The sequence below is a fragment of the Camarhynchus parvulus genome, chromosome 4A (assembly GCF_901933205.1).
Source record: "Camarhynchus parvulus chromosome 4A, STF_HiC, whole genome shotgun sequence".
Classification (NCBI taxonomy): Eukaryota; Metazoa; Chordata; class Aves; order Passeriformes; family Thraupidae; genus Camarhynchus; species Camarhynchus parvulus.
Genome location: NC_044600.1, coordinates 15,563,740 through 15,581,902, shown reverse-complemented (window position 1 = coordinate 15,581,902; position 18,163 = coordinate 15,563,740). Strand labels below are relative to the sequence as shown.

The following is an 18,163-nucleotide window of genomic DNA, read 5'->3' as shown; positions in this document are numbered from 1 at the left end:
CCCAAACAAAGAGGAAAACTGAACATGTAGCCTAATTAAAAAGAAATTGAAGGAATTTAACACTATAAGATAGAATACTAATGAATTATGTAATCTGTAGCCAATGAAGATTAATGTTTTCATTTGCTAAAACGTATAAACAGTAAAAACTTTTGATAGTCACTCTGCTGGCTTTGTGAATTTACCACCAAAACCTCTTTCCACACAGAACTCTAAATAAAAATACCTCTGTTCTGTGTGGGGATCAGCCCCATCGGGTGAAAGAACCCATTTTGAGGCAACATAGGGCTGGTCAGCCAACTCATCCAACACCCGGCACTGCCCAGAGCCCGGGGCAGGCTCCCGGCCTGGCGCCCCCACGGCAATGGCCCTGCTGTCTGCAGGAGGAAACACAAACGCGGCCTTTGAGTCACGAAACGAAAAAAGGGGAACCGAAAGGGTGGGGTTGGCCGGCCCCGTCCTTCCTCCCTGCGCACCCTGCCGTCTCTGCGGGTCCCTGCCGCCACAGGCACCCCGAGCGGCCGGGTGGGCGCGGCGGGCCCGGCGGGCCGGAGCGGCGGCGGGACGGGCGGTGAGTGAGGGGCCGGGAGCCATGGGCGGGCAGCGCTGCCTCGGCGCTCCTGGGCACCGATGGGCCCTGCTGATGTGTCGGAGGGACAGCCGGGGTGGCGGGAGGCTCCATGCGGCTGTGCTGAGGGCCTCACACCTCTGCTGGGCTCCGTGAGGGCAGGGGAGCCGTGCTGGGCGCAGGGCACACGGGGCGGGTGAGCCTAGCAGCGAGGGCAGGGCTCTGCCTGGTCCCACAGGATGAGCAGCTCCAAGCAGGTGGCGTCTGACCCTGTCACCGGGCCGGGGCTGTGGGGCTGTGGGGTGCAGGGAGGTGGAAGGGGTTCCAGGGGCTGCAGGCTGGGCTGGAGCAAGGAATCACAGCGGTGCGAGGCTGCCAAGGGTGGCCAAGAGCAGGGCTGGGGTTCTGCCAGTGTCTTTGGCTATTCCTCCCCTGTGCTTTCCGCAGTGGGCACTGCTGGCATGCAGCTCTGAGTTTGCTCACGAGTCTCTCCCATGCAGGTTTCCCCCTCTGTCCCTCCCTCCCATGGTTTTTGACACCCTCAGCGCTGAACCTGAAAGATGAGGGTGTGAAGTTTGTCACTCTGTCACCCTTCCCTCTTGTGCCAGGCATGGCAGGTCCCTGCCAGCCCCACACCAGAGCTTGCCTGTGCAGGAGAGGTGGCCCCGGGACCATGGTGGGACACTGTGCAGTGGCATGAGGCCAGCAGCGTGTGCCAGGCTGGTGCTGGTCTCAGAGCACGCTGGGCAGAGGTGTGAGCATGGCAGGAAGTCACACTGGCTGGAGGGGGGACACAGGACATGCTCCCACACACCCACTCGTCGCTGCTGTCACAGCACAGCAGTGCTGGCTGTGGGGCTGAGCCCTGCGGGGCGCCCACAGGGACACAGCGGGTCTGGTGGCACTGCTGGGGACAGGGACGCTGTGCCATGATGGGGCACACAGCCCTCTGAGACACTCGTCGTCCTTTCCCCTCTGGCAGTTCCATCCAGAGGACGCAGTGAGGACTTGTCCCACCTGCCTGGCACTGCTGGCCATGACCCCGCTGCTGTGACTCCAGGTAAAGCTGCAGGGAGCTGGCACTGCAATTGGGATGGAGCCCAGGGCCCCTCTGCTCAGCCCTGTGTCTGTGGCAGGGAGGGCAGTGGGAGCCCTCCTGCTCTTGGGACACAGGATCAGCAGCCACACTTGATAAGGAGGGAAAATGTGGCGCAGGGCTACAGGGTGGTTCTGGGGTCACTCTGCTCATCCACCACCCTGCCAGCAGTGTGGGGGTCAGGGAGGCCACACCAGCCACCTGCAGGGACCCCAAATCCCTCCTCCTGGGGCCTCAGTCAGCACACTGCTGTTTTTTCCATAAGACTCTGATGACTAATTTTTTAAGTTGGGCTTTTTTTGACCACCCAAACAAGCTGGAAAGGTCTGAGCCATTAGAGCCACAAGGAGGGAAGAGGGAAGCTTGGGAGAGGGAATCCTGCTTGTCCCCAGCCTCTCTGGGGACTGTGGGGCAGGCTCAGTACTGCAGCAGCAGGGGCTGTGCTGGGAGGGTCTGGGCATTGCCAGCAGATGGGAGGACACCTCTGCTCCTTGTCCCCAAGCTGGGGCTTGCCCTGGAGACAGGCACAGTGTGTGGGACTGGGTCCTGGCATCTTTGTTCCCCACCTGACCGTGTTGTGAGTGAGCCAATGCCCATCTCCTGTGTGTGGAGAATGAATGGAGTACTCAGCTGGGGAATGGGGGGGCTGAACCCCTGTCTCTGGTCCAGCTCTGAGCCTCCCCCTGAGGAGGTAGTGTGTGGGGAGCAGGGGAGAAAAACAGCTTCTCCCAGGTTACTTTCCAAGTTGTGCTTATAGGAGGAAAAAGGGGAACAAGGTGAGGGTGAAGGGGAAGCAGGGATTCTAGGTGGTCAGGCAGGAGACAGGAGCTGGGCTCCAGGGGCTCACAGCTCAGCAGGGGCTGCACACAGCTCACTCATCAGCTCCCAGACTGCAGTCAGGTGCTGCTCACAGCCCACAGCTCCAGCCACGTGGCTCTGGGGGTCACAGTTCCTGGGCACAGCATGGAGGGATGGGGTGAGATGCACGGGCTGCTCCAAGAGATGGGCCAGGGCCATTTCCAGTCCCTAAAGGCTGGGCAGCAGCGGGATGCAGGGCTCTCATGAGCCCTTTCCCGCACTGCCCTTCCCAGAGAGGCTCAGGGGAGCTTTGCTGATGGCTTGGCGAGGATTTAACCCCTCTGCCTGCTGGCTGGAGGCAGCCCTTCCAGCCTGGCCACTGACAAGTGCTGCTCAGAGGGGAGGAAGGGGAGTCGAGCTCCGTCCCTGCACTCCTGCAGGCTCCATGGACACACAGGGGAAGGATTTCTTTGGGGCTGCTCCGTGCTCTTGGCAGCACTGTGGCTTTTCAGGGCCAGGCCCTACCCACAGCTTTTTAGGGACTGGTCTCCCGTGACCAACCCTTGCACGCTGCCAAGTCAGCACGTCCCCAGCACGGAGAGGCTGCGGTGGGGCAGGAGGAAACAGCCCACACAGGCTCACATGCACAGAGCCCGAGGGGAGGAGCTCCTGCGGGGTGTCACAGCTGCCCCGCGCTCCTCCCCGGGGCTCCAAGCTTCCCCCGTTTCTCTCTGTCTCCAGCTCTCTCTCCATCTTGCATATCCTGGGGGCCTCTTCAGCAGGAGAAGGAGCCATCCGGGTGGTGGTTTGCCCTGCAGGCTGGTGTGGGAAAGGTCATATCACAAACAACCCACACTGATCTGCCCTCACCCCTCTGTGGCTGCTTCCCCCCGCTGTGGGGGTCCCAGCACCCCCTGTCTGCCCTTGGGGCGAGGGGCAGAGTGCACTGAGTGAGGTCCAGCAGGTTTTGGGCTGAGCAAACACCGTGTCAGCATTGTCTTGCCCACAGCCAGCCGGTGAGCACAGCACGGGGGACACCAGGGGTTGACATGGCCAGTGTCATCCTGGAGAGCATCTTCTTGAAGCGCTCGCAGCAGAAGAAGAAAACATCTCCCCTCAACTTCAAGAAGCGCCTGTTCCTGCTGACAGAGAGCAAGCTGTCCTACTACGAGTATGACTTTGAGCGGGGGGTGAGTCTGCAGCCACAGGGGCTGGGCCATTGTCCAGGGGTCACAGCTGTCCCTTGCCAGCACATAGCCCAGGGGGGTGGTTGGACAGGGAGAGGGGCTGGTTTGAGTCTCTGCAGGTCTCCACTTGGTGGCCATTTGAACCAAGACTGTCTGTTGCAGCGCCGGGGCAGTAAGAAGGGCTCTGTGGACATTGAGAAGATCACCTGTGTGGAGACAGTGGCACCTGAAAACAACCCTCCCCCTGAGCGACAGGTCCCGGTGAGGAGGGTCCCTGGGGTGGTGGCAGTGGGGGACAGCCCTGCTTGGCGTGGGGGGCTCTGTCCACACCATACCAGGGGTCCAGCTTGATGCAGAGCAGGGCGATGCCAAAAGCTGTGGGCCTGCTTCATAGGAGATGCCAGCAGCTGAGCAACAGGATGCCAGCATGCATCTCTGCCTCTCTTTTCCAGAGGAAAGGGGAGGATTACAACAACATGGAGCAGATCTCAATCATCGAACGGTTCCCCTACCCCTTCCAGGTGAGTTTTCACTGCACCCTCTTTGCTGGTCCACTCTGCCTGGTGGTAGGTCCTGAGGGGAGGACCCCACAGGGGCCTGGGGTCAAACATGGCATCACTGCCCCGGTGCCAGGTGTCACTCAGCTGCTTGGAAACACTCTGCTGCTGTCCACACTGCTGGGACAGCCAGGTGAGCCTCTTTAAGCCCCGAGCCAGCTCTGTTTAAGATGGAAACCTGCTTCTGATCTCTGTCCTGCCCCTTTCAGTCCCCTGGCTGATGCTGGAGGGATGCTGGCTGCACACAGCCCCCAGCCCAGCTGCTGGCACCCAGGCACACCGAAAGTCAGAGAAGGAAGTGGAAAGTCTCGGGGGAGGGGGCTTATTTTTAACCTCTTTGTCACGGTCCCGCGAGCACCGTGCAGGGCCAGCAGACACCGGCGGGGCTGGCTCGGGGTGGCCACAAGGCTCGGCTCCGCCCGTGCCTCCTGAGAGCCCTGCCCGCGGTGCTGAGGTGAATGTTCCTGCAGGTGGTCTATGACGAGGGGCCCCTCTACATCTTCTCCCCGACGGAGGAGCTGCGCAAGCGCTGGATCCATCAGCTGAAGAGCGGTGAGTGCGGGGGCTCTGCAGCTCCCTTGGGAACCAGCACGGGCACAGCTGTGCCTGTGCCTGACCCACAGTGCAGCCTCCCAGGGCTGGCTGGCTCATGGGTACCTGTCCCGTGTCTGAGGAAGAGCAAGCTGCTCCTGCCCGGGGCAGGTGGATGCTGTCACCCTCTGCAGCACCATGGCTGAGGCTCCTTGCCATCTCACAAACCTGCTCCAAAGCGGCTCAAGCAGGCTCAGAAATCGTTGAGGGCAAGAGGAAATAGCAGATGTGGCCATACAGCTGTGCTGCCTTGGCATGTGAGGGTTGGGTGCCCAGTGCTTTAGGAAAAATGGACCACAAGTCTCCTGGGAGCCAGGGAGTATCTTCCCCAAACCACCCCGAGCCTTGCTCAGTGCTAATGCTCAGAGCTGGGAGTGTGTTGCAGTGTGCCAAGGGGCTCCAACCACCCAAAATCTGCTGGAGCTGCCTGTGTGTGCCTCCTGGCACATGTGTGTGTGTATGTTTCTGTGGCTTTGTGCTGGCAGGGTGGGATTAGCTGCTTGAGTTGACATGGGGAAGTTGGCTCGAGCGAGGCGGAAGAGGGGCAGGCTGATAACGGGGAAGTCAGTTATCTCACAAGAGCCCCAGCAGAGCAAACAGTCCTCTCTCCACTTCCCTGCTGAGGGAGGAGGGTTGCTCTGGCAGCTCAAGCCAGTGTAGAATCCACAGGGAAAGGAGAGAAAATGCTGCCTTTTTGCTGACAGGATGTCCTCTTACTCCACCAGAGAACGGGCTCTCTGCAGCCTGTGCAGCTGCTGGGCCAGCCCCAGGCTGTTGGCAGTGTTTAGGCACGTCCAGTTGTCCCTCTAACTTGGGAAGGAGTGTGAGGAAGCTGGTCAGCCTGCCTGGCAAGGGAATATTCTCCCTGCCAGGGAAGTCTCTGAGCAGGCATAGGGTCGTGGCAATGCCCTCCTCTTCCCATGGAAAAGCCAGGCACAGCACTGGCCTCCCACCCCACTTCTGGGAAAAAAAGGGCTCAAAAGAGCTGTGATCCATGGGCCAGAGCAGCCTTGGGTTATTGGATATTTTGGCTGGCAGGAGGGCCAGGTCCTTCTGTAACTGGCTCCAAGCATGCTCATGCCCCTTTGCAGAGCTGCTCAAAAGCTTAAATCAGATCTGAGAGCCAAGCCTGGCCCTTCCCTGTGGCACAGGGATTGCATAGCCTCAGCACTGAAACAAGAGTGGTAAGCTGGGGAAAACCTGAACATCAGAGCTCAGGGGACAGCAGCACAGCTGAGAGGAAATGATTTAATGCAGCTGACCACTTGCACTGAGGGAGCAGAGAGCTCTTGCAGCAGGCTGGGGACACAGCCCTGGCTCACACACATCTTCCCTCCTCTGCCACAGTGATTCGGTACAACAGCGACCTGGTCCAGAAGTACCACCCCTGCTTCTGGATCGACGGCCAGTACCTGTGCTGCTCCCAGACAGCCAAGAACGCCATGGGCTGCCAGATTCTGGAGAGCAGGAATGGCAGTAAGACACCAGGCACCCTCCCTCTGCCCTGGGCAGCACTGCACACAGAGCCAGGGATCTTTTCTCACCTTGGCCCCTCCTCTGCTCTGAAGGTTTAAAAGTCGGGCGGTCGCATCGCAAGACAAAGAAGCCCCTTCCCCCAACTCCTGAGGAGGACCAGGTAAAGGCCAGTGTCAGGGTTTGCTCCAAAGTGTTGGAGAAAAGATCTACCTGGAAAAAGCAAACATGTTCAATGACTGCTCAGAGATGTACAGGCCAGGACTCTGCTCTGGGGAGGGAGGTCAAGATGGTACCTAAGGGAGAAGGAGCTTGAAGCAGGGGATGGAGCCCAAAGGCCTATAGGGAAGTCAGATAATTCAACCCTGAGGTTTCCCAGAGAGATTAAATCCCTGATGTAGGCTGGAGGAGTCACAGATTAAGCCAAAAGGTAAAGAGAAAACACCTTTCTGTGGAGATGGGGAAAAATATTTTGATAAAAAGTCCAGGGTGTTCTGGTAGAGATACACATGGGAGCTGAGACAAACACTGCACTGACCTTGCCTGAGACCACTGCCCTCTCAGGCCTGGGAAGGGTCTCACGTGGTGTGTGTGCCAGCCTGACCATGTCCCACGCTCTCCCTCTCCCTGTGGGAAGATGGTGATGAAGCCTCTGCCTCCCGAGCCAGCCCCCAGCACAGCAGGGGAGATGAAGAAGGTGGTGGCCCTCTACAACTACGAGCCAATGAACGCCCAGGACCTGCAGCTGCACAAGGGCAAGGAGTACTTCATCCTGGAGGAGAGCCACCTGCCCTGGTGGAAAGCCCTTGACAAGAACGGGTGAGAGCTCCCACTGCCCCTGGCCGTGGCTCTGCAGCGCTGCCCTGCCCTGGTGCTCAGGCACTGGTGGGCAAACGCACCCCTTGGGCAGCCCATGGGTGAGGACAGGCTGCCTGCCCACCTGTGGCTGCCCTGGGGAGGAGGGGGAGGAGGCTCAAACCAGCTGTGGTGTTATCCCTTCCCAGATGGGTTTGCACCAAAGTTTTTGAGCCATTTTCTACTCAGCCTCCCAAGACAGGAATATCCTTTCCCCTTGGCCTCCTCCATCAGAGTGTGACCAGCCCTTTTCTCCTGCAGGAGGGAAGGATACATCCCCAGCAACTACGTCACTGAAACCAGAAATTCCCTGGAGATCTTTGAGTAAGAGAGGGCACAGGCACCTGGAGAGTTGCACTTGGTTGGAGACATTTTCCATTTGGTTGTTCCCTTCCACAGCCCATGAGCCCAGCCTGGCTGGGTCTATCTCCCTCTTCCACATCCTCCACAGCCTCCAGCCCCTGGAGCTATCCCTGCCCTGCTCTCTGCACTGCCTGTCCTGGCTTGGCCAGGGTCAGCCTGGGCGGGGGACAGAGGTGGCTGTGGAGATCTCCCTGATGGCTGTGTCCCTGTTCCAGGTGGTACTCAAAGAATATCACTCGGAGCCAAGCAGAGCAACTGCTGAAACAGGAGGTAAGTGCTGCCTCCTGAGGCTGGGTCTGTTCTACACCAGCCCTCCATGGGCTGTTCTCACATTGTGTCCAGCATGGGACCAACCCTGGCTTTTCTGGGAGAGGAGTGTTGCCCCAACAGCCCCAGGAACCTTCCCTATCCAAGTGTGAGCTCCTCCAGGCAGCCACTTCAGGAGGTTGCCTCCCATGCAGGGACTGGAAGTAGGATTCCTCTGACTCACTGCATCCTTTCCAGCCATGCTGTGATCTTCACTCACTTCAAGTTTTGCCCGTTACAGTCACACACAGTCCCCACAAACACCCAGTGCCCTTTCCCCTTTCTGTTTCAGGGTAAGGAAGGGGGCTTCATTGTCCGAGATTCCACCAGCAAGACAGGGAAATACACTGTCTCCGTCTATGCCAAGTCCTCTGCGTAAGTGCCTCTAAGAACAGCTTGTTCCTCCCTCAGAGGGCCCCTCCAGGCACCCCTCACCCTCTGCCTCTCCTCCCCATGGCACTGACCTCATGTTCTCCCTCTCCAGAGACCCCCAAGGCATGATCCGCCACTATGTCGTCTGCTGCACGCCCCAGAATCAGTATTACCTGGCAGAAAAACACCTCTTCAACAGCATCCCAGAGCTCATCACCTACCACCAGCACAACTCTGCAGGTCAGTGTTCTGGAAACACAGTGAAGCCAGCAGTGTTTGCTCTGGCACCACGGCATCCCCACCTTCCTGTGGCAAAGGCAGGAGTTGTGTTCCCTGCTGGAATGTGGCAGGTAAGCCTAGAGTGGCAATCTCTGTGTTTCAGGGCTCATATCCAGACTGAAGTACCCCGTGTCTCAGCACAAGAAAAGTGCTCCTTCCACAGCTGGCCTTGGCTATGGTAAGCCACAGCCTGGGCTGCCTCACAGTTCTCTGGTTAAAGGGTTTGTTTCTGCTGCAGCAGCCTTCCCAGGCTGGGATCCTGGCTGTCCCACGGCTCATAGCCTTCCCAGGAACCACTTCCCAACTGCTCTCTAGTGACAGTATTGACCAAAAGACTCCACGAGCTGCCTTGCTCCCATCCCCTGGAGTTACAGGTCTCAGATGTTGTGGATTTTGTGGATGATTTTTCAGGCAGCAAATGTTTGTGAGCTTTTGTTGGGCTTGCTAGATCGGATGACTGGGAGCACTGTGCAGGGAAGTCACCTGTACCCACATTACACTCACACTCTTGTCCTAGGTTCATGGGAGATTGACCCCAAGGATCTGACCTTCCTGAAGGAACTGGGGACAGGGCAGTTTGGCGTGGTGAAGTACGGGAAATGGAGAGGCCAGTACAACGTTGCCATCAAGATGATCAGGGAGGGCTCCATGTCAGAGGACGAGTTCATTGACGAAGCCAAAGTCATGATGTAAGTGATGAGAACCATGCAGGGCAGTGCTGGATGCCCCTTGCCAGAATGGCTGCACTCCTGGGTGGTGTGGAGGGACAGTCTTGGGCAGTCCCATACTCTGCAAAATGCATCCAAGATCCCACTGATTTTGTGCTGATTCCTCGGTGAGGTTTTTGACTGTCAGCTGGGCCAGAAGCACCTTCCCTTCCCAAACTCTCTTTATTCATTTCCTTTGCTCCCTGGCTTTCTAGATGCTCAGAATTGCCTTTGTCCCCAACACAGGAACCTGTCTCACGAGAAGCTGGTGCAGCTCTATGGGGTCTGCACTAAGCAGCGTCCCATCTTCATCATCACTGAGTACATGGCCAATGGCTGCCTCCTGAACTTCCTGAGGGAAACACGGCAGCGCTTCCAGCCTGCCCAGCTGCTGGAGATGTGCAAGGATGTCTGTGAAGCTATGGAGTACCTGGAATCCAAGCAGTTCCTGCACAGAGACCTGGTAAGGCTCTGGCTGCTTTGTTCAGGCAAAATCCCGCTGGGGAAGTCACCCCTACATAGATAAATAGGATGCCTGGAGGCCTCAGTTGCTCTCTGCTGAGGGCTTTTTACCTTGCCCCAGTCCAGGTGAACTTGCAGGACAAAGTGAGGTGAAGTATTTGGTGGGTGCGGATGAGATGAAGTTCACTTGCTACACGGGGATGGGAGAGACAAGAGCAGAAGTAACTGCCTCCACCTTTCTATTCACAGGCTGCTCGAAACTGTCTGGTGAATGACCAAGGAATTGTGAAAGTGTCAGATTTTGGTCTTTCCAGGTCTGGTAGATGTGTCTGTCACTTTCCTGTCTCAGTACCCATCTCCTCCTTCCATCAATTCTACACTTTGGTCTTTGTCCCCACCACCCTCCAGCTCTGGTTTACCATTGTCTTCCCATTTAATCTGCTTGGCTCAACCTTCTGCCTCTCCACTTTCCACCATCCCTTTCTTACTTTCCCTGGCCCTTTCCCCCCCTCTCCCTGTATCTTCTTTCCCATCCCCAAATCTCCTGGCTGCAGCTTTCTCTCCACATCCCCTTTTTGCTGTGCTTCCTTGTCAGCAAATCTCTTCTGCAATCCTGGCTAACACGCACTTACTGCTGAAACCCATGCAGAGCTGCAGCCTCTGGTCATTCTGAGCAGCCCATTCCTTTTGAGCTTGCTCAGTTGTGTGGAGGAGGGAAATGTGAAATCCAGGTGAGGCACCCTGATCCATTTTCCTGCTGCAGGTACGTGCTGGATGATGAGTACACGAGCTCCATGGGGTCCAAGTTTCCAGTGCGGTGGTCTCCTCCTGAAGTGCTGCTGTACAGCAAGTTCAGCAGCAAGTCTGATGTCTGGTCCTTTGGTAAGGGCACAGCATTGCTGATTTGGAGGTTGGGAACTCCTCTGCAAACCAGGTGCAAGCACCAGATGCTCCAATGCCATGACCTCTCCGTGCTGTTCCCCCCAACAGGCGTCCTGATGTGGGAAGTTTACTCCCTGGGAAAGATGCCTTACGAGAGGTTTAACAACAGCGAGACAACCGAGCACGTCATCCAAGGCCTGCGCCTGTACCGGCCGCAGGCGGCCTCGGAGCGGGTCTATGCCATCATGTACAGCTGCTGGCACGAGGTGAGTGCCTTCCACCCCTGGTGACACCTCCAGCCACCCTGGCAGGGTGACAGCATCCCCAGAGCATGGCTGGGGCAGACACAGGCTCCAGCCAGGTTCCCCTCTTGCCCCACAGAAGCCTGAGGAGCGCCCCACCTTCACCGTGCTGCTGAGCAGCATCCTGGACATGGCTGATGAGGAGTGCTGACCACGGGCACTGCCTCTGACCCTGCCCAGTGCTGCCACTGCCCCACAGGGCACACCCGCACACTGGCTGGCACAGTCCTCACGGACACGGGTGTGCAGGAGCCTGGACGGGAGCCCCACGGCTGCGCCCGCGGCTCCATCACGTGCTCAGAGCTCCATCACCACCCTAGAGCTCCATCACACCCCTGGAGCTCCATCACCACCCTGGAGCACCATCATATGCTCAGCTCTATCACCACCCCAGAACTCCACCACATCCCCAGAACTCCATCAGCACCTTGGGCTCCATCACATGCTCAGAGCTTCATCACATCCCTGGAGCTCCATCACGTGCTCAGAGCTCCATCACCACCCCAGAACTCCATCACATCCCCAGAACTCCATCAGCACCTTGGAGCTCCATCACATGCTCAGAGCTTCATCACATCCCTGGAGCTCCATCACGTGCTCAGAGCTCCATCACCACCCCAGAACTCCATCACATCCCCAGAACTCCATCAGCACCTTGGAGCTCCATCACATCCCTGGAGCTCCATCACATCCCTGGAGCTCCATCACGTGCTCAGAGCTCCATCACCACCCCAGAACTCCATCACATCCCCAGAACTCCATCAGCGCCTTGGAGCTGCATCGCATCCCTGGAGCTCCATCACATCCCCGGAGCTCCATCACATCCCCAGAGCTCCATTGCATCCCCAGAGCTCCATCATATGCTCAGAACTCCATCACATCCCCGGAGCTCCATCACATCCCTGGAGCTCCATTGCATGCTTAGAGCTCCATCAAATCCCCGGAGCTCCATCGCATCCCCGGAACTCCATCACGTGCTCAGAGCTCCATCCCATCCCCGGAGCTCCATCGCATCCCCGGAACTCCATCACGTGCTCAGAGCTCCATCGCATCCCCGGAACTCCATCACATGCTCAGAGCTCCATCCCATCCCCGGATCTCCATCGCAGCCCCGGAGCCCCATCACGCCCCGGGACGCTGCGGTCCGTTCCGTTCCCGGACAATAAAACGGTTCCAAGGCCTCCCCGTTGCGGCCGCTCCGCCCCGCCGGCAGGGGGCGCGCGGCGGGCGGGCGCGCAGGCGCGGCGCGGGCGGAAGGGGCGGGCGCGGCACCGGCGGCACGTGAAGGTCGCGGCGCGGCGGCACCGGGAGGGAGCGGGGGCACACCGGGAGCGCCATGGACCCGCCGTCCGCCGGCGGGCTGGGCGGGGCCGACCCCCAGCTCCAGCGCTTCATCGAGGTGGAGACGCAGAAGCAGCGCTTCCAGCAGCTGGTGCACCAGATGACCGAGCTCTGCTGGGTACGGGCGGCGGGCAGGGCCGGCGGCTCCGGTGACCCGCTGGCGATGGTGGGGCGAGGCGGGCTGGGAGGCCGCGCAGACCTTTGTCCCCGGGGGGAGGAGGCTGATGGGGACAAAATGGAGCCGCCGTGGGAGCAGCCCCAGCTCCGGTGAGCCCAGAGCGAGAGCGGGCGGCTCTCCGCGAGCGGCGGGGCGGGCAGGGCCACGCGTGGGGAGCGGTGGGGTGCGCCCGAGCTGGGCTGAGGGGATCGGGGTTCCGAGGAGGCGGGAGATGGCCGGAGGCACGGCCCCGGGGGGGCTGCGGTGCCAACGGGACCCCACTGTGTGCAGGAGAAGTGCATGGACAAGCCGGGCCCCAAGCTGGACAGCCGGGCTGAGACGTGCTTCGTGAACTGCGTGGAGCGCTTCATCGACACGAGCCAGTTCATCCTGAACCGGCTGGAGCAGACGCAGAAGTCCAAGTCGGCCTTCTCGGAGAGCCTGTCCGACTGAGCCGGACCCAGCCCCCGCCAGGCCAGGCCCTCGCCCATGCCCACTCCTGGTCACTCCGCTGCCCCAGGGAGCCAGGCTCAGCTCGGGGGGTAGGATTTGATTAAATGCCAGTCTCGGGGAAGTCGCAGGCAGATGAGAGCCCACAACAGACACACGGACGCTGTACGTCGGGGTGATGTGCTGCTTCCCGCCCTGCGGGCCAGCGGCCACCTCTGTGCCAGGACCCGGGAGCGTTTGGAATGTGCCCCTCGGCTGAGCAGAGGGTGCTGATGCTCGTTTCACGGATGCTCCCAGCGCTGATGGGAAGCTCGGCTCTGGGTGAGGCCAGCCCGCCTTAAACAGTGCTGCACAGCGCAGCCCTCCTGGGCACATCCTCACCCAGCCCGGGCTCCATGGCTGGGACAGGCACCCTGAGCAAGAGCGTGTTGGGAACAGTGATCATCCCAGGCAGTGCCACTGCTGGAAAATACTTCCAGGCTTCCATAGGTGAATCATTCATATGGCCAAGTGACCAATTTTCACACTGCAGCACAACTCTGTCGATGCTGACTTGCTCCATTAACTGCTTTCCCTGGGTACATGTAATAAATATTAACTGGGTCAATTTTTAATATGAGATTCTCCTTTTTTCAGATAGATCACTACTAAGAATGGAAAATCTGGCCTTCTTGTCACTCCCCCTCCTTCCCAGTTACCCTATTTATGGCAAAATTAGTAGGAAGGAGACATAACTGTCTTCTGGCTAGAAGGCCTTTTCTGAATTCTGATTTGTTGCTCAATTAATTTGGTCTCATGAATCAGATTTGTTTCTGGGAGAGGCTGTGGCCTTTTCTCTTCTTCCCCAAAAGGTTAACAGCTCCTGCTGTCCTGGAGAGTAGTTTCTTTAGAGAGACTAAATGCAGGGAATAACTAACCAGCTGCTTTATAACCTCGTGCACCTTCACCTCTGGAGGTCACTGGCAGGAGTCCTGTGGGTGTGTTTTCTGGACCTCTGCCCCCAGGACACAAAGAGGAGCTTCAAACTGGAAAAACAACCAACTGCTGATCAGCTCTCTGGGAAGGCAGCAGCATTTCAGCAATGCTCATATGCTGCAGGGCTCTGGGAAGCCTGGAGTGACCCTGACAGTGGTCTGGAGCTCTACACAGGAGCCTGGTAAAGCAGTTCTGCACACAACCCACTGCAGGGGCTGCTGGACAGAGCGTGTGAGCTCCCAATGTGGGTGGCTTGTAGCCAGCAGCCTTCCTGGGAACAAACTCAGGATGTGTTCAGCAGCTATGCAGATGTAAACCCATGTCAGTGAGGACACAGCTGTCAAGTTATCTGTCAGAAACTTACCTCAGTAGCTAGGGACAAGGTTCCCAGAGTAGGTGATTCCCTCTCCTGTCCTAACTTGAGTTTCTCTGGAGCACTCACAGAGTTCTTCCTACCCCTGTGATCCTCCATGCCTTCCAGTGCTCACCCAGCTCTTGGTATAAATGTATCACTCAGCACTTGGAAACTGAACAGATCAGTTTTTAATAGAACACAGAACTTCATCAACCTGCACAGCAGATGTTGCATGAAGAGGCTGGTCCCTCTGTAAGAGCCACAGCAGCATGTGGTAGCACCACTGAAGTTTCCCAGTTTGGGCTGTATTCTGTTTTTGGATGTGAATCTGTAAATAAATTCTAGCAGAGTGAGCAAAACCAAGTACTTGACAGAGGAATGTTTGTATTAATACTCTCTGAATGTCACCTTTAAAGCCAGACATCCATCTTCTCCCCATTCAACCTTAGCACCATGTTAGATCATTCTGTAACTGTTAATTCTGGTTTAAAAAACAGTGTGAGCCTCCCCAGATGTGTGACCTGCCACGGAGTCAGGGTTAGCACTGTGTTAGTGCTGCAGGCCTCTCTGCACAGCCAAGCTCTGAGTCCTGACGAGGGCAGATCAATTCTTCACATAAAAGAAGAGTGAAGAAGCGCAGGATGCCAGGAATGGGCAGTTCCCAGGGCTCCTGTCTGTACCACAGGAAGGTGGAAGGTGCTGGCCCTGTCAGCCTGGTGGTGCCTGGGGCAGGCAGAGGGTAACTCACAGCTCCTGCTCCTGCAGCAGCACGTTCAGCCTTGGCAGTGGGAGCAGGAAAACAGCAGTTCAGATGCTTCCTCACCTGCTTTCACTTCTCCTCCTCCTCCTCTGCACTCTGAGAGCCCTTGTCCTCCGAGGGCAGCAGGGGCTGGTGCTGACAGGACTGATGTCTGTCTGCAGTGCTCCAGGGCGGGTGTGGGTCTGCCCTGGCTGGCTGCAGGAAGAGGGGCAGGAGGCTGGGGGTGAAGGGCATGTCCCTGAAGGCGTGCAGGAGGAAGATGCCCGACACGATGGTGAGGAAGCCGCTGATGGAGCCGATGATGTTGTCCAGCACCAGGTGCTGCCACTCCTTGAAGAGGATGGCAGAGCACGTCATGACTGCTGTGGTGAACAGCACGTAGTAAATGGGTGTGACCACAGAGGTGTTGAAAATGTCCAGGGCTTTGTTCAGATAGTTGATCTGGATGCTGATGCAGATCACCAGGCACACCAGGAGCACCCAGCCCAGGGGTTCCTTCAGGACTGGCTTCCCAGAGAACAATTCCTTCAGGGCAATCCCCAGGCCTTTGACACAGGATACAGACAGCGAGCCGATGGCAGAGCAGACCAAAACATAAACCAGGACGTTGCTCTGTCCATAACGGGGTCCAGCCACAAAGATGAGCAGAAGGGAACTCACCAGAACACACACAGCAAATACAATGAATCCTTGGAGAAAGAAGAATTCAAGAACTCCCATCAGAACACAGCAGCACCAGAGACAGATATGACTGAACAGCAAGGAGAGATGGAGGACAAGCAGGTAACTGCCCCATCAGCCTTTCTGGCCTCCATCTGAAGGGAGCAGGGTTGGAAAGCCTGAGCAAAACTGCAGAGACAACAACAGTTCATTACAGTGTGATCACAAGTCAGGCTGTTGGGGATACAGTCTGCTGGGAGTGGCAGGGGCACAGCCAGGCTCCACAGCACTAACAGAGCTGGGGAGGCTTTTGACCAGTCCAGCAGGAGGCCCAGGAAGGTGACAGAAGGCTTGGGAAGCCGTAGCTGAACTCTGCAGACTGGTGGGATAAAAAGGAAAGTGCCACATCACAGGAATGCCCTGCCAGTACTCCCCCTAATGAGCAGCAACAGCTGCCTGTTACTCTGCTTTGCTCCTCTCCTTATGCTGCCTTCCTCCATCTCTTTTGGCTTATTCTGCCATTTGTGCTATTGCCTACATCATCTCCTTGTGACTTGATTCATCCTCTAACATAAATACCAGGACTACCTGATCTTGGGCACAACTCCTTGAATTCTTTTGCCTTGAGTTCTTCTGCCTGAATTACCTCCTCTCTCTTCTCTCAGCCACACCACTACCACCTTTATGAACAGGAATTCCCTCTGCAGTTCCTGGCACTGCCACAGGCCAATCCCTTCTGCTGACAGCTGCACCTCATTTCTCTGCTCCTCACTTTCTGCATCTATACATCACAGACAATAACAAAACCAGCCCACTTGGTAACTAGTAATGATTCCAGTGGGGTGTGCAGAACAAGAAACAGCTCAATTACCATTTAGTTCAGTCTTTTCCAATCTCTCCAAGTTGTATCCCACCTTCTACTGTCATCAGCCTGAAGTCAACAGAAATCCTTTTATTTTAGTACCTGGATCTTGTAGCTTCTCTGCCATTGACTCCAGGCTGGAAACCTCTTCTTCCTGTGGAGCATGGATCACCATCACAGTGGAACCCAGGATACTCAGGATGCAGCCAATCTTCCCGTGAACATTCAGCTGCTCATTCAGGAAGATGGAAGACAGAACTGCACTGAAAAAAAAAGAAAATCCAAAACCAATTAGGACAAGAAATGGATACCTGGGAGAGGAGAGCAGAGCAACTGCTTTCATCACCAAGGGCTGGTAGGTGAAGTGAGGCTGTTTCTGAGGCTGCTTACCTAACGAGGACACTCAGAGCACCCAGTGGAGTTACCAGTGTTGCGGGGGCAAAGGCATAGGCGGCAAAATTTGCAGCTTCTCCAACTCCCACTACAAGAGAAACTCCTGTGAGCATCAAAGTGGGAGCAATTCACCATAATACAAGTGTGAGTGTAGTCAGAAAAGCTCAGCTTCCTCCTGAGCATGCTGTTTCTCTGAGGTATGTTGAGCAAGCAGGGAGAATAGCACCAGCACCTTCTCTTGGGAAGAGAAGGCTCAGTGTTATGCACAGTGATCCTTAGTCACATGTGCCTCTACAGTGAGCAGCAGCCACAGGAAAGCATCTCCATAATTTCCACAAAACCAAAAGGTGTCTGTCCTTTTCCTAGAACAGTTTTTACAGCTTTCTAAAGGGTAAATCAGTTACAGTTGGTTCTTAACATAGAAACATGTAAAATAAAGCTGCTGATATTGCTGCACACAGTGCTGGATGTGCAATTACCACTACATCCTCAGGGCAGGCCACTTCAGAAGCACTTAACCCAACCCAGCAAAACCAGCTCCTCAACTCCTGCTTAGCACAGAAACTTGGTAATGCACGAGACTTTAGAATAGTTTAATTACAGTGAGATCAACATCATAATCAGAAACTTGGATAAAACTCAAGCAATCAGACTAAAATGGTAGTAACAAAACATGAAAGTGACTGGAAACAACCACAGCCACACTCTTAAAAAGGGAAGGCTCTGGAGTGACCTAATTGTGGCCCTCCAGTGTGCAAAGGGAGCCTACAAGAAAGAGACTTTTTACAAGGGCATGTAGTGACAGGATAAGGGGGAATGGGTTGAAACTGAAGGAGAGTAGGTTTAGATAAGATACCAGGAATTGTTCCCTGTGAACGTGGTGAAGCCCTGGCACAGGGTGCCGAGAGAAGCTGTGGCTGCCCCATCCCGGGGAGTGTTCAAGGCCAGGTTGGACACTGGGGCTTGGAGCAGCCTGGGATAGCGGGTGTTCCTACGGGAGGGGTTGGAACGCGCTGATCTTTAAGGTCTCCACCAACCCAAACCATTCCGTGATCCCGTGCTAAGTGTGGTAACACAGTCTGAGCGCGGTACTTACTGCACAGCAGCCCTGCCCACCAAAGCCACTCTCGCAGGTACGCGTGCCCTCCTTGCCCTGAGTGCGGAGGAAACAAACGAGAAACCTCACATGAAGCCAAACCAAACTCTCGTCAGACCCTCGGGGGACCCAGCGGGGGCGGCGCCCCGGGACGGCCGTACCTGCCCGGGCGCGGCCGCACAGCCGGAGCAGCCCCTTCTTCTTCAGGACGAAGCTGCCGCCGATGAAGGCGCTGGAGGCCAGGGCCAGCCCCAGCCCCGCGCCGAACCCGGCCCCCATGGCCAGCGGCACCGGAGCGGGGCCGGAGCGGGGAGGG

At 56.9% G+C, this 18,163-nt stretch overlaps 3 protein-coding genes across 4 annotated transcripts; 2 read left to right on the top strand and 1 right to left on the bottom strand.

Moving 5' to 3' along the window:
• Positions 1-530: 530 nt before the first annotated feature.
• Positions 531-11,197, top strand: BTK (Bruton tyrosine kinase). 2 transcript variants are annotated; one of them, XM_030967584.1, is made up of 20 exons: positions 531-571; positions 1,551-1,628; positions 3,472-3,652; positions 3,812-3,910; positions 4,102-4,170; positions 4,677-4,758; positions 6,145-6,273; positions 6,366-6,433; positions 6,908-7,089; positions 7,387-7,449; positions 7,704-7,758; positions 8,087-8,169; positions 8,279-8,406; positions 8,549-8,623; positions 8,963-9,134; positions 9,399-9,615; positions 9,864-9,928; positions 10,378-10,496; positions 10,605-10,762; positions 10,878-11,197. In XM_030967584.1, exons 3-20 carry the CDS (start codon positions 3,512-3,514, stop codon positions 10,947-10,949), a joined length of 1,977 nt encoding a protein of 658 aa, XP_030823444.1. In that variant the 5' UTR covers positions 531-571; positions 1,551-1,628; positions 3,472-3,511; the 3' UTR covers positions 10,950-11,197. The 2 variants fall into 2 exon arrangements, with proteins under 2 accessions (XP_030823444.1, XP_030823442.1); XM_030967582.1 differs by lacking the exons at positions 531-571; positions 1,551-1,628 and having other exon boundaries at positions 3,198-3,652.
• An 859-nt stretch (positions 11,198-12,056) lies between these two features.
• Positions 12,057-14,439, top strand: TIMM8A (translocase of inner mitochondrial membrane 8A). Its single transcript, XM_030967586.1, has 2 exons — positions 12,057-12,257; positions 12,588-14,439. The coding sequence occupies exons 1-2, from the start codon at positions 12,135-12,137 to the stop codon at positions 12,747-12,749; spliced, it is 285 nt and encodes a 94-aa protein (XP_030823446.1). The 5' UTR covers positions 12,057-12,134; the 3' UTR covers positions 12,750-14,439.
• Positions 14,424-18,160, bottom strand: LOC115914811 (magnesium transporter NIPA2-like). The gene is made up of 5 exons (XM_030967585.1): positions 18,009-18,160; positions 17,848-17,904; positions 16,749-16,839; positions 16,461-16,621; positions 14,424-15,525 (listed from the first exon to the last, which is right to left on the bottom strand). The coding sequence occupies exons 1-5, from the start codon at positions 18,124-18,126 to the stop codon at positions 14,906-14,908; spliced, it is 1,047 nt and encodes a 348-aa protein (XP_030823445.1). The 5' UTR covers positions 18,127-18,160; the 3' UTR covers positions 14,424-14,905.
• Positions 18,161-18,163: the final 3 nt, after the last annotated feature.